Source organism: Drosophila innubila (assembly GCF_004354385.1).
Source record: "Drosophila innubila isolate TH190305 chromosome 2R unlocalized genomic scaffold, UK_Dinn_1.0 1_C_2R, whole genome shotgun sequence".
In the NCBI taxonomy this organism is placed as follows: Eukaryota; Metazoa; Arthropoda; class Insecta; order Diptera; family Drosophilidae; genus Drosophila; species Drosophila innubila.
In genome coordinates this window covers 20,417,133-20,432,937 of record NW_022995374.1, presented here as the reverse complement: position 1 = coordinate 20,432,937, position 15,805 = coordinate 20,417,133, and the positions used below count along the sequence as shown (strand labels likewise).

General features: G+C 35.0%; 3 protein-coding genes across 3 annotated transcripts; all 3 read right to left on the bottom strand.

The window, feature by feature from the left end:
- Positions 1 to 658: 658 nt before the first annotated feature.
- LOC117785136 (aquaporin) lies at positions 659 to 1,935 on the bottom strand. Its single transcript, XM_034623038.1, has 3 exons — positions 1,701 to 1,935; positions 1,075 to 1,639; positions 659 to 981 (listed from the first exon to the last, which is right to left on the bottom strand). The coding sequence occupies exons 1-3, from the start codon at positions 1,724 to 1,726 to the stop codon at positions 796 to 798; spliced, it is 777 nt and encodes a 258-aa protein (XP_034478929.1). The 5' UTR covers positions 1,727 to 1,935; the 3' UTR covers positions 659 to 795.
- A 1,439-nt stretch (positions 1,936 to 3,374) lies between these two features.
- LOC117784501 (aquaporin) lies at positions 3,375 to 4,434 on the bottom strand. Its single transcript, XM_034622252.1, has 2 exons — positions 3,820 to 4,434; positions 3,375 to 3,745 (listed from the first exon to the last, which is right to left on the bottom strand). The coding sequence occupies exons 1-2, from the start codon at positions 4,420 to 4,422 to the stop codon at positions 3,530 to 3,532; spliced, it is 819 nt and encodes a 272-aa protein (XP_034478143.1). The 5' UTR covers positions 4,423 to 4,434; the 3' UTR covers positions 3,375 to 3,529.
- Positions 4,435 to 6,059: 1,625 nt separating this feature from the next.
- LOC117783588 (aquaporin AQPcic) lies at positions 6,060 to 15,251 on the bottom strand. The gene is made up of 3 exons (XM_034621044.1): positions 15,169 to 15,251; positions 6,503 to 7,037; positions 6,060 to 6,439 (listed from the first exon to the last, which is right to left on the bottom strand). Exons 2-3 carry the CDS (start codon positions 7,016 to 7,018, stop codon positions 6,221 to 6,223), a joined length of 735 nt encoding a protein of 244 aa, XP_034476935.1. The 5' UTR covers positions 7,019 to 7,037; positions 15,169 to 15,251; the 3' UTR covers positions 6,060 to 6,220.
- Positions 15,252 to 15,805: the final 554 nt, after the last annotated feature.

Below are 15,805 nucleotides of genomic sequence, written 5' to 3'. Positions count from 1 at the left end.
TATCTCGCATATTTATTTTTGGGTGCTTCGCTATCTTTTCAACTTATACAAAATAATTAAATATAATCTATGTTAACAGACAGTAAGTGTAACCCCCAACTACAAGATAACAGTTGAATGTTCAATGATTCCTCCAAATTCGTAGTTGCCAAACTTCAAATAATGCGAACTCAAAACAGTAATACTAAAATATATTACATGATTCTGCAAAAAAAATGTATGACGCCAGCTAATAATCGCTGAAAAGTGTGGCAGATAATTATTATATTATGGAATATGGAATATGTCGATTAAAGTATGAATTATCTTTTTAAGTGGCTAATGTGGGGAAAAAATACTTACTTATACCTATAAATACTAAACACATAAAGAGATTCTATATTTACGAAACCCATTCTCACACAATTCACATATTTGATTAAACTTGGGCTCTATTTGTGTATTGTACTTGTTGTTTATTTAAAATATTTGTATAGTTATTTACATGAAGTTCGCTTGCAGTTAAGCTCTTACTTACTATATATTATTTGTACATTTAATTATGAATTCGTATAGATTATAAAAAAAATCTGGATCTTATTATGACTCCATCAAAAAAATTTTTTTTTTTGGATAAACGAGTAGAGATACTTAGGAAATCAGAAATGATAAAGCCCATTTTGTAAAAAATTAGATCCAAAGATATATTTGAACTTCTGTAGATAGAAAGTAAACAAAACCGAAATTTTTTGAATTCGCTTCCCGGTTATAAACAAATTTCTTTATGAAAAATTACGAATTGTGATCCTGGTTAGATTACTGTGTCAACGTTTCTTCACTCCCTTCAGATGTTCGTCGGAAAACGTATCTGTAGATAAGTGATGTGACCACCGCCGCCAACAATGGACCCACCCAGTAGATCCAGTGGTTTTCCCAGGCATTGTTCCATACGGCTGGACCGAAGGAACGTGCAGGATTCATGCTGGCGCCCGTAAACTGGCCCTGTGCAAGGAGAAACAATTGAAGGTCAAGCAAAGTGCTCAAATTATGGATGTTGTTGATGAAGATATAAGGGTAAAGAGAGAAAATAGGCACCGCTGTTAAGGATAAACATCCAATGGCGAGTCCAAAGCGTATGGAAGTCGAGTCCTGAAACATGGCATTACGTGGATCCCAGACAGCACAACAGATGGCGATTAGGACGAATGTGATAAGGAATTCAATGAGAAGGCCACGCCAAACTGGAATGCCGCTTGCCACTAATGTCAGGCAGACTCCCGCTGGCGTCTCCGTGCTGCATACAACATTGTCGGGCAACGATGCCTTTAACAGTCCGTAGCCAATGAAGGAGCCCAGCATTTGGGCAACAAAGTATAATAAAGCCATTGGCAGGGATATGCCTCCATATATAAAGTTGGCCAACGTAACGGCGGGATTGAGATGTGCGCCGGATATACAACCGAAGCATTGTATGCATATGAGCACAACAAATCCAAAGTTTATTGCACACTGCAAGTGTGAGTTGATGAAACTGGTAGTCTTCACACATCCCATGCAGCCAAGGAACATCAGCATGGCTGTGGCAATCATCTCACCAAAGACGATGAATGCGCTGTTCAGCAGTTTTTTCTTTGATTGCATTTTCTTCGACACAGAATTGCTGAAAGAGAAGACGACAGAGGATTAGACCTTCTACCCGGTAATTATAGGCATGCACCTGCCTTCTGTTAAGACTTTCTTCAACCATTATTTGGTATTTATAATGTATCTAAATACGAGACAAGCAACGTTCTACACGGACGCACAGCGCGCAACTGAATTAAGCTTCAATTGTGAGACGGATATTGACAGGAGAGAGAGTGCAACGGACCGATCGGTCGTTGCCGCTGCTTGATTAAGTTTGCCACTCGACCCATTGCCAGGTACTTGCAAACCTACTCAGCTAACGACTGACGATTGCTGACTAACGATTGCAGACTGACGACTGACGACTTTGAATTGCCACTAATCTTAAACAATGCTTATTATCAATTATCAAATTATCAAACGCTAAACCTAATAATCAGCTGACATTCTTATATGCGTACTTATTTATTATACCTCGTCTTCCAAATATCCGGTGTGTTTCCCAAAAATGTTTATAAGCGGAGAGTCGACTGTATATTAATAAACTATGTTTTCTATTGTTACTTGATCTCAGTTTATATTATAATTTCAATCTTCAATCTCCATTGTTTCTCTGTCTCCAATTTGAATCTGCCTTAAATGCATTTTTATAATCTTTTTTATCGAATAAAAATCAATTTCAGACTTGCCTTGCCATATTACAAAATAGTAGAGTAATCAATTCTCGACTTGCCGAGAATAATTTTTTTCTAGCTGGTTTTTTTAAAATTGTTATTTCTTTTTAATTGCAAAATTACTTGTACTTAGTCAGCCTACCGATTATGAACAAAATTTACAACAGCGGTAAGCTGCAGCCGCAAAAGATAACCCATTCATGGTTCAAGTCGAGGACTTTCTGAAACAAATATTTGATGAATGATTGTCATGTCAATGACAAATATAAGTGTTATCAAGTCGTTTTTGTTGCATAATATTTAAGCCATCAATTTAATTTACAGATCCTTTTCCCAAATACACTTTTAATAACAGCTGATGAGATATATTATCAGGATATTTCAAATTCTTCTATATAAATATATATGTATATTTCAATTCAAAAATTAATACAAAGACCATTTACACAGTATTTCTCTGTCTGATAAGACCCTATCACTTTAGTCAACAAAAATAAACTAAGCAATGCAGCGAAAATTGAAAATATAAACCACAAAGGGAACTGTCAATCTTCCATCTATTTGTTGATTTCGATATCAGTGTGATTGACACCTCTCTATGGGTTTAATAAGTGCGGCTTAACCTTTAGAACCAGATGGCGTGAACATTTTTTTTTTTAAATTTAAATTTGATCGGTTCTTCACTTTTCCCCTTTTTAAAAAACCATCTGCAGTTGCTAAGCTAAATTAAAATCCGCATTAAAAATGAAATACGTCTAATCTCTTTATATTATTTGAGTAGATTGTATTACTTCATAGATACAGTCTTTTAGCTCAGTTTGATTATGTAAGCTTGAGACAGATTCCACTTAGGATTAATAACTATTTAATCAGTAATTGAAGCAATTAGTTTGATAGGCTGTAAATAATTTTATTTGAAATGGCAGCATGTCAAAGATTAGCTAATTTATTAGACAATGAATTACAGTGGCCATGGTAAAGGCTTTGATATAATATAAAATATATATATATATACTTAAATTGCGTTTTTAAAGGATTCCAAATACTTTAAATATAACTCAAAGAACCTTATCAACTTATCAAAATTGTAGGGAATAGTTGAAGTATGAATTTCCATGATTTATTTTGATTAAAAATAAGCAGGCTGATTTCTGCGAATTCATGATATGAAATCTTAGTTTTTTGCTATATAATAAGCACTTAATATTAGATTAACACTATTTGCAAATACAGCTAAATGTTAATAGAACTTAAACCCTATTGATAAATTGTATTTTGGCATTGGAGTCACGTAGCTCAATAATTTCTTCGCTTTGGCCTTTGAAGAACAACCGGTAGACGATCGAAGTGAGGGCGGCGCCCACTAAAGGTCCTACCCAGTAGATCCAGTGGTGCTCCCAGGAGTTATTCCACACAGCGGGACCCAGCGAACGTGTTGGGTTCATGCTGGAGCCAGTGAACAGACCCTGCCGTATTTAAAATAAATAATAATGACCAATTCAATAAATAAATTATACAATAAATTATCACTCATACGCACCGCTGCCAAGTTAAGACACGAGACGGTCAGTCCGAAGCGAATTGGCACTGAATCCTTTAGTTTGGCATTCCGAGGATCCCAAACGGCACAGGCGACCATTGTTAGGAAGCAGGTGATCAGCAATTCAATGAATACACCCTGAAGCACTGAGATGTCACTGCTGAGCACGGTAACACAAACACCAGCCGGGGTGTCCACACCAACGATGGCATTCAAGGGCAGCACTGCCTTGAGCAATCCGTATCCGATCAGAGCACCTGCCACTTGGGCCACCAAATATGCTATGGACATGGGCCAACTGAGAGCGCCATAGATCAAGGCGGCCAGAGTGATGGCCGGATTGAGATGCGCTCCAGAGATGGATCCAAAGCTTTGAATGGCAATCATTATGGCCAGGCCAAAGTTAAGGCTCAGCTCGAAGTGTGAGTTGAAAAATAGAGGCGTGGTCACACAGCCCATGCAGGCAATAAATATAAACGTGGCCGTGCCCACAAGTTCAGCGAAAAAGGCGGCCACTCGTTGCCTGTGTGGCGGTTTCAGATACAAATACCTCCAGCTGGAACTGGAACTTGAATTGCTTAACCTTAGCTTCTGTTGCGACATGTTGTCAGAAGACTACTGAGGTGACTGTCTTCGACTGTGACTGGGCTAGTCCCAGTTCGCCGAAACGCAAGGCAACGATTCTAAATTGCCTGCAATCAATCAATATGAATTATAACACCTTAATGCTAATTATTATAGGGATATTTTTTTGGACTAGATAGCCGTGCCAATGTTGTGCGGTTGTTTTGGGTCGTTTAGTCCAGCTCATTCAAATTAATAATTAATTAATCATGGCGCTTTCAGACCGGGCCTTGCCAGCCATATGCAATATTATTTCTGATTCCTGGTGTCTCTTCACCCAAATTGCCACACGGCGTTTAAAGCGTAATCTTATCTCATTAAGATGTCAAACTGTTGCGAATGCGGCACCTGGCTTGGCCAATACTATCTGCTATCGCAATGGCCGCTAAGTACATTTGATTTATGATAATGACAAACGCCATCACAAAGCTGGCCTACTTTAAGGCGTCGCTGCTAACGCCCTATTAGCATGCATACTATTATATTAGTTATAATTATTAATATTAAATACTGTCAGCAAATCTTTAAGAGGCCACTGTATGCACAGGAGTGTATGCAGCTTAGTACTTTTAGATTGAAAAAAAATCCTACTATACAAGTCTCAAGATATTTGGAATAATTTTATGGAATTTTTAAAGCATACTTTTAGAACTTTTATGCCGAATGGAACTATGGGTACTACTACTACTACTATATTGAACGAGATTATTTAACCAAAACTTCTTTTATTTTATTTTTGAGCCCCCATTGCTACTCAAAACATTTTCGTGTCATTTCATTTTACCAAAACTAATACTATTTGAGTATACATTCTGCTTAAGGGACAAATATAAATTAAACTGAATTAAAATTACCATTACTCCAGTATCCCAAAAGTTGTACATTCAAAATAATTATTGTTTATTGATAACAAAAAAAATATAACAGAATCAGATTAAAGTTGGTTTTAAATTCAACATTAAATTCTAAAAAAATGTTTAAGTCACGTAAATTTTTTCCAAAAATTATATTTAAATAAAAATTAATTTAATTTTGAGCTTGGTAGGATTAACGCTTTTTATTTTGAATAGCCCAAACTCTGGGTAGAAAATAGTTCAACATCTGATTCGAATAATTCATAATAGCCAAAGATATAATTTTAAAATTATTAGATAAATATGTAAACATTTGTTTGGGCCAAAGAAATTAAATTGATTAGCCCAAACTTGTAATCTTACGTCAATTCTGAAATGATTTCCTCAAGAGCCCATAGTTCTAAAGTTAATTCCTAGTCCCCGCTTTTTGAGTTGAAAAATGTATTTTTTCAAAATTGTTATGATGCTATTATTAGCATAACTTTAGTGTTATTGGTCCGATCTTGACAAGATTGGTTTCAAAACTCTTGACAGGACCAGGACTTTCAAAATTATATAGAATATATCATAGAATCAAACGACTAATTGTCCTTACAACATAATTTTAAAACACAAAATTGTTATACTCAAAATGCGGGGACTAGAACTATTGTTTCTTGATACAAACATCTTAGAATTGATAGATTACGTAGATTACGAATTTGGGTTACCAATTACCAAATCGATGCACCCTAATGTACACCGAGCGTTTAAGAAAATATATTGAGATAGAAAAAATATCTATTCTTTATTTATCGAAAGTGTATAATAGTGAACAACATTAGCATGAATATAAAATTCGTCCATGTTGGTCTACGCTTAAAACTAGTTACATTTGCTTAAGTGTGGAGTTGCCTAATGTTTCTCACTCAAAGTAGCATTGTCTATGTGAGTTGCACATCCTCCAAATGACGGATTTTCTCGTCAGATGTGATCTGCGCCTCAACCACCTCCCGGCGGAAGACTGCCTTGTAGGCGATGGCTGTAACGGCAGCACTGCTCAGCGGTGCCAACCAGTAAATCCAGTGGCTATCAAAGTGTTGGTTCCAGAGCGCAGGGGCGAAGGATCTGGCTGGGTTCATGCTGGCGCCGGTATATGGACCCTATAAGCAAGGAAATAATATTATTGACCTGTACAAAAGATACGCACGTAGGGTTCAACTTACCGCTGAGCAGGCTAAGCAGGCAATGGCCAGGCCAAAACGAATGGCCACAGAGTCGTGATGCTTGGAATTGCGAGGATCCCAGACACCGCAGCAAACGATGACCAATATGGCAGTGGCCACAAACTCAATGCCAAAGGCCTGAGGAGTTGTGACATATTTGGGCAGTGTAACACACAATCCAGCTCCCGTCTTAATTAAATCCGTCGTAAGCAACGCCTTGAGCAGACCATAACCAATAAATGCGCCCAACATTTGGCCAACAAAGTAGATGAAAGCCATGGGCAAGGAGACCATGTCATAGATATAGGCTGCCACGGTGACGGCGGGATTGAGATGAGCACCCGACACACAGCCAAAACATTGAATGGCAATTAGAACAGCGAATCCGAAGTTGAGCACAATCTGCAAATGGTTGTCGGTGCCGGCGCAGCCCATGCAGCCGAGGAACACGAGGATTCCCGTTCCAAGCAGCTCGGCGAGAAAACAGCTGATTTTATCCAATGTCGATGACTTCATTTTGAACACCTTCAGGCAACTGAAAATCGAACAGTATAAGTCTAAATGATTGCAAATTTGAAAGACAACTAATTTGATTTGTTGATAAACAATGATGTTTGATATATAAAACCATTCAAGTTTAACCTTTCAAACCTCACACGCATCATTCGCATCTTGGCGCCAACAAACCAATCAACTCCATCAATCAATCATGCTCGGGTATTAACACTGGGACATCCAATCGAAAGCCTTTCAATTAAGGTTGATCTTTCACTCACACATGCACACACACATACACAATCACACTTATACACTCACACAAAAATGTAGTTGTTTCTGTGATTTTATCTGCATTTCTTTATTTTATTCCTGCAACATTTCAACTCAAAGTCTGTGCAACTCAATTCAAGGGCTTCAGTAGACTTTTTGCCCAGCTGCTGCAAAAAAAAAGTGTGCTATGCTTTGCTTTGCCTTCTCGTTGTTTCAGGGTTGCCAGACAACTTTTTATGATAATCATGTTGTTGTCATGATTTTGTTGCTAAACAGCATCGATTTTTCAAAAAATGTGACTGAGTTGCCGCATGGGAAACAGCTGTAAGCATATTCCACTACCCAAAAACTCAAAAAAAGACAAACTTACTATTAAAATTCATCTCAGTGGGTTGTAAATTTTAATGTCAACTAAGCTATCTGTAGTGTACACTGTACACTGTGTTTTACTTTAGTAGATAGTCAATGCAACAGTAAACATGGTGTGAATGCTTTGTATCAATAGAAGCTGTCATTATTGACAGGTTTGCAGTACAATTTTAAACTAGTGGATGCAAGGCATAACTCTATTTTCGTCCCTGTTGATCATATTTTCAGCTAAGCCATATTTATATATTTAAATTAAAGTGTATAAATATTATTTGATAATTAGATCGCGAATTTGAAATTATACATTTTCATTAAAACGTCACGTTCTATTTATAATATTTTTAGAGGTCATTACTATTTAGATCAAGATTGAAAAAATAAAATCGTTTTATTTTAAACAAAAAATTTGTAATTAAATTTCAAAACGATATCATTTCCGTTTATACTGCTGGAAAAATTAAAAAACTTTTCACTTTTCACTTTTGTACTCATTTGAAGGTCAATTCGGTTGTTTAACTTTTTAGAATTAGTCTTAAAAATCTTCAAATATATTTCAAAAAATTTAATGACAATTTTTATGGCACTTTTAAATAGACATGAATTTACCGTTTCAAACATTCGCGAGTCATTTGGACAATATCGTGCTAAAGATGTATTTTATATAACTTTATTTTGTTGCAATGTTCAACGGTTTTTGGAAATGATAGTTGAGCGCGCGAAGAATTTACTAGGTGACAGCTCCACTGTCAATGTCAATCTGAGCGCTGGAGTGCTATAGACAAATATTTATACTTATATCTATATTATGCATATATCTTTTGCGTAAATCAAAAGCCCATTTTCAGCTGCGAGAGACGCCAGAGAGGCAAACAGCCACATAAACGAGGCGTCATTGCTCACATGGAAATTAGCAAATCCTCCCTAGGTCTGACTGAGTGTCGGTCGAGGGAGCATAAAACAGTCACATCTCCAGAATTTATGAGAGTCTTAAAAGATCTTTCACTCTCTGCCTCTCAATCTGTCGGTTGTTTCTTTGCCATCCCCTCTTTCTCTCTCTCTCTCTCTCTCTCTCTCTTTATTTTCCAGGTTTTACAATCTCATTTAAATATTGTGACATTCACATTTTTTAAAGGAAATAAAAATAAACCAAAGCAACATATGTTGAGTTCGTTGTTATCAGCTGAGATTTGTTTGTAATACTTTGCTTGACTATATGAATGGATCAGCCAAGTCTCTTTAAGGCATAATAGTAATACTATAACTCTCGTACATGTAATTGAAACTCCAAAGGTCTCTCAATTGCAAGTGTTTACTGTATGCCTATCAATTACATTGACAATTGCAACAAATTGCAAATTGAAATTGCGTTTCATGCCCTACGCAATGCGGGTAAACAATAAATCACTGCAACGATTCGAGACTCGATCGAAATATCAATCTGAGACTCTGACTCTGACTCTGACTGAGGAGGCATTTGTCTATCAAATGTGCAACCATAATTGCACGCAATTCGCGTTAAATGTCTCAATCGCAATGCAATTTAATTGAGCAAATGGAATGGAACATTCTCAATGAAGATAGAGAGATGTGTTAACTAAATATATATTTATATGTATACACATTTTATATGCATGAATATTTCTATAATTAAATTCGTTTTATATTTAAGTGTATACTTTTTATTGCACAAGACTGTTGTGGCGATAACCTCTTTGATCTTAGTCCCATTCATGGCACTGGGCCATCTACTCGTAATCACCTATGTAGGTAATATTATCAAAACAAATCGAAATCAATAAGTATATCAAATTATAGCTCGCACGTGCCTGATCTTATCTTAAGTATGTTTACACTTGAAAAACATTGCGCAATACTTGCATTTCAGCTTTTAGTTAGTTATGCCATTTTTAACTCACGTTGCATATAAAATTTACCTGCATTAATCTCTCCCAACATTTGCTTAACTGCTTAGCGTGTTTTTTATGAATGTTTAATAACAATATTTGTAATTGTCTTTTATGTGTATGTGTCTTACGAGAAACTTTTGGCAAATAGCCAAGTTAAATATTTGGCTAGCTGATTGACGGCAGCATAAACGTGTGTGGGATAGAGAAAGAGATCAATGGGCAATTTAACACGCTTTGGCAAACATAACAATAAATGGAGAAACAATTTATATGCATTTATTTTGGCCTTAAAATGCCAAACACGCCTACTACGAGCCACGTCTCTTTTTTGAAACTGTGGTAAAAGGAAACCCAATTAAAGTAGAGCTTAGCCGATTCAAACAGAACTTGGTCAAGTCCCTCGTATATATGCAGGGTGGGCCCTAATAACTGTCGCACCTAATTTATCAAATAAAACCAAATCTGGTGGGAAATGTATATTGAAAACAATTTATTTATATTTCTTGGAGTACTTGGAGTGCAATAGATTTAAATCCGAAGATAATGGAGACTATTTATATATATGAATGCATCGAGTTTGTTATGAAAATAAATCAATTATTTAAATTAAAAATCGTGCGATTCTTAAATTTTATAAAACTTAAACAAATTGCTAATTGAATTGCCTTGAAGGATCACGCAGTTGCCGAGAGGGTTGTCATGAAATTGCTGCATGCAAAATGATTCGATTCGATTCAATTAGTGTTAGATTTAAGTGATTAGATCTATTTTTAAAACAAACATTTCTTTTCTACATTTATTTTATGTTTTTTATTTGCTCAGATCGTGCTATTGTCTTGTGCTAATTAAAAAGTCAGGGGAAGTTTCATTTTAAATTCAGAATGGATGGCCGCCACTGATAAGGTGTGGAGCGTGTTAGCTTGTTAATTGAACAATTATGAAAGCTTTTCGAAGCTTTTATGTAGACTTCTCTGTAGACTTTTTAAGAGGACTACGCCAAAAAAGCTTTCTAAAAGCTTAAAACGATCGCGTAGTTCTTTTTCTTCAACTAATCTTAAAGTGCTTACAGTTAACAATTCCGCTAATAAAAGTGGTGTAGCTATCTGAAAGTAATTTATGATCCAAAATATTTAGTTTTCTGTAGTACAACTTGGGAATAATAATATTTCCAAGGAAAGTAGCCTAGATCAGGAAAATATTATTGTAAAGTACGAAATTTTTTACTTATCAAATGGACTTTTTCAAATGATACTTTGAAGTAAGTATAAGAACCTTTACTATTTCAATCATATTAGGTTTTAAGGTACTTGTTATTCACTTATCTATCGATCTAAGGCATTCAGCATAATCGTTTTACGTCAGGTAGTGGGATTAATTTAAAATTTAATTGAGAGCTACTTAAGGGCTTTTTAGGAACAGATTACCCTTGAGTAGCTTACAATTAAAATCGTAGACAAAACTCATAGTTTGATAAAAAAAAAAAATAACAAAAAATGGAAAATGATTAACGCCTGAGTGCTGTCTGCAAATGGGGCGTAGATAATTGTCTGATAATTTTGTATGACGAATTGTTCAATTTGGGGCCTAATTGGGGTTTGGTGTTAAGTCTGACAGCTATAAGTCAGACAATGCACGGGATTCTAGATATTGACACTGTTTATTATTGTGCTACATATTTGCTTTATTGCTATAATAGATGGGTGCACACTGACAACGTGTTGTCACTACCCTATTGACTTGATGTTTATCTATCGATGCGCATCTGTTTTTGATACGCTTGTCGCATTTTGATGGGGGACTGCATCTTGTTTCCATGTCGCGTTGATAACCAATTTAGCTCATTATATTTACTTGGCACGGTCGGACAGTGACTATTACTCGTAGGTAGGTTTGTTGATAAGCTCTATTGATCTTCTGATCAATTGACTGACGTCGACATTGATCAGCTGAATGCAATCCTTCCACTTCCGCATAACATATATGTACATATAACAGGCTATATATACTATATAATATATAATTACTGTATACTAATCATACAATCAGAATTGCTGCTCTGCCTTATAAGACGCTTATCAGCGGCATACTACTATCATTATCAGTGCCAACTGTGGTCGTTTTATTACGCAACAAGTATAAAGCCAACAAAGCGTCAGCACCAGCTACTTCAGTGTGACTGTAGATTCTTTTTATGGCAGCCGCTGTTAAACTTTGCCCATGACTACATACATATACACACGTTTTTGATAATGCCCAAAAAAAAAATGTAGACTTTTGAGTGTTCCAGACAGGAACATGTCATGTGGCAGTTGACTCGGGACACGCAGCTGACGGTCATCCATTAAAAATACTGCTAAAATTTAGTTAACCTAATGAGCAGACAACTAGGTTATGCCTTATCAGGTGTGTCCACACCTCCACCTCCTCAAAAAAACCTAGAAAATAGTTATTTACAGCACTTTCATATATTATGATAGATACAATACTATGGTGCTATGATAATTATTATCTCTACCACTTTAATCTAATGAATTTATTCTGTTTTATGATCTGTCATTGCAGCAAACGACTTTATAATTATGTTTGTTTAGTTCCAAGTGCAAGTGGTGCTCCCCCATTAACTAGAAAAAACAGCCCATTAGTATGAGTATTGCCCTAGGTTCAAAATTATATCGAAAAATGACACAGATACGATAATAAAACTACGAGTAAGTATATGGCTCTGTTTTGATTTCTAATCAATTCGTATGCAATCAACAAGACCATAAACCGTTACTGCTAAGCCAGGCATCTGACAGGTAATGCCATAAATCTATATCCAAATCTCTATAGTGTGGGCAGTAAAATTCATTAAAACCAAATTAAGAACTGGTAAAAATTACTGATAAATTACCAAAGACAAAATTTGTCGTAATCTTCTATGGAATGCGGTCAATGCATTAAAACGATCTTTATTATGACTGATTTAAAAAAGTTTACTTTTAATGTAATTAGAAAATGTTTTTAAGAGCTGTGTAAGTAAAAGATATGTAATCAATTGTCAGGTCATCACGTGTGAATAGTTAGCTTCAATGGAAATGTTATTTGTGATACCGGATCAACCAAAATACATCAATTTATTAGTTTTTAACGCAATCATCCAACCGAAACTAGTTTGACAATCATATGATAACAAAATTTGACAGTTATTCACAATAAACAATATCGAAATTGGCCACGAGACTTGACTATCTCTATTTGTAGTACATCTTGACTAAGATTGATTTATCAAAATGTTTAGCACTAATTAACAGACTCCGCGTGAGCTTCGGGATGTGAATAAATTGACTAATCTGTCTGCAGAGTCATCCTCATCGTCATGTGTCGCTGGTCGTGTTAATAAACTCTCTTATATAATTTCTTACCACCCGAATCAAATCTTTATTAAGGTATAATGGCAAATCAAATAAAGCAAGTGCTTATTTTTTGAGTAAATACAATTACAAATATAGGCGAAAATATAGACATACTCGTATTACTAACAATACGCGTTAACACGTGTCTGATGAGAGCAGATAAATAACCATTGAACAATTGTCTTTAGGGTATACTAGATTCGTCTTGAAGTGAAACAACTATTACAGGGTATAGAATGAAACTATTTGGTTCGCTTACTAAACTTGTTACCTGTAATTATTGCATATATCTAACTTAATTTTAATTATTTGTTGCTATCGCTATTTGGGGATTTTCTACAACAATATTCTGGGAAGTAATTATAATTATAAAAGGTTATGACGTATTTTACAATTAACTCGAATTATAAACAAACAATTAACTGAGGCAAAAATCCAGAAACAATAATTTTTTCTATATGAGAAAATATAAAATATTTATTTTACTGTTCGACTTCCTCTAATTTGACTTCCTCTAACAGGGTATTTGCTAGTCAAGCAATCTTAGTTAAATTACTGCCATATTTTGGGTTTGTTATTGAAGTTATGCTTCTAACCGACAAATTTTATCAGCTCGTGCAGACTTCAAGGCGAATAATTATATTTTTTAGTTTATTCAATTTTTGTAGTGTTTATTCTAATTTGGCGTTGAGATAAACACGACACAATTGTTATGTAAATGATAAAAATTTGAGTGTACCTAATATTAATAAAACATTTCTCTATGCCAGACGAATGCCATTATGTAAGAACAACTGAAGTCAGACCAGATTATACTTTTAAATCGTATGATTCGCTTGTCAATCAACCATAAGAAGTTAGTGAATTAGTTATCAGCCAAGTTTTTATTTTATATTTCTTTGAATATATATATATATATATATATATATATATTTTTTTTTTTTTTTTATTTTAAATTTATAGAATTGCTGACCTTTTGTATTTTTAATAATTTTGATAAGAGATGTTGAAGCACTAGCACGAACATTTGTCTAATTACTACAGAATATTTATACACATTCATACATTTGATGTGTAATATATGTATTTATGTGCAACGGAAAGTGGAACAGCCTATATACATCGGAAAGTATCAGCTGTGTGTGAATGTGTTTGAATATTTCCAAAGAGCAAGAGTGACATGTTTTAAAAATAAAAACTTGCTGGCGCGTTGGTTTCAAGGCAATTGCACGGAGAGTGCGGTTAAAAGCCGTATAATTTTGTTGTCTTTATTTTTTTGTATTTTTTGCTTTTTTCCGTTTCTGTAATTTTTGTTAAGTGTTAAATGAATGTCATTTCGAAAGCAGCCAATGCATTTGTACTTTTGTGCATATTAAACGAGTACCTTAAACACAAAATCTTTGAACTCCAAATTCAATTTGATTTGAGTTCAGTTGAGTTGGGTTCAGTTCGGTTCAATATCAGATAATAAAAATGTACTTTATTACAGATGGTTTGTTATATAACATGCTTTATAATTCAATGCGCTGTCTCCCACGTGTATGGCAGGCCATTTGATTGCCAAGTGCATTAAATGCTAATTAATGCACATAATTAAGAACTAATAATGCGGTAGTCGCTAAACAACAATAAAAATTGCAATGTTACTTCGTGTATATCGATTAGCTAGGTAGGTCTGTACATGTATATATTTTTTATTATTTTTATATTGTACATATTTTGATATTCAAGCAAGCGCCAATAACAGCAACAACAACAAGAAAGATTGGAATTTAATCACTAATAAGTACATAAGTAGCTATGAAGATAGCGCTTGGCCCCGACAAAGGCCGAGGCCGACAAAAAAGATATACGATAAGTTTGTAAAGGGAAAAATTGGAGCAACATTTTTGGCTATTAACGTTAATAAATTTGCACAAGATTTGACACGCGCACTTAAACAAACACAAAAACACCAGGATTTACAACACCGGCAATTACCTAACAGGACACAGGATATTTAACAGCAATTTGAGGCACAATTCGAGTTGTTCAACTAAAACTGAAGCAGTCTTTGCACTTGAAGGGTTTTTATACACATCAATCTTTGTACAGCGCAGGTGAAGTGAAGAGAGTTGACATTTCTCAATTTTTATTAATGAAACAAGTTTACTAATTAATTAAACACACACACTTGCACACACACATATTACTCACGCACTTGCAGAAGCAGCTGAGTTAAACTAACCTGCGCTTTTGTCGATCGTTTGATTGCTATTGAAACTCAGCAAAAGGCGCGCGCACGATCAACTTCGGCAATGCAAAACAAGCTTTGGCCACCACGGCGTATTATTGTTGCCTCGAAGCAGCGCAGTCAGCGCAGAAACTTTCCTGCTTATCAATAAAAGAGCGCAAGCGAGAGCGAATCGAATGAGAGAGTGTCTGCAAAGTTTGTGTACGCAATTGATGCGAGCTTTTGCAATGAGAGCGAGCAGCTGTTAAAGCTTTAGAACTTGCCGAAGTTTACCGTTAGAGATGTGCTTTCGTTTGTTATCAAAGCTACCAAAAAGCTGAGTAATTTGTATCTTTTACTTGCAGCAATGACATTAAGTTTATTTAAAATAAACAAATTAAAAAAATATTAAAAAATATAATTATATATAATTATATATAATTTATCGTTGACTACGAGTCTGAGACTAAGCATTTAAAATACGGTACTTTCCCGTTTTAGTATTTTTTTTTACATTTACCAAAACTAATATGTCACAACTTTTCACATTATTTTGAAGAATAAGGGCCGATTTTTAAATATCTAGTTAGGGGGCTTGAAAACTTTATCAGATATATTTTGACGAAAATGTTGAGAATTTAATGTGAAATTT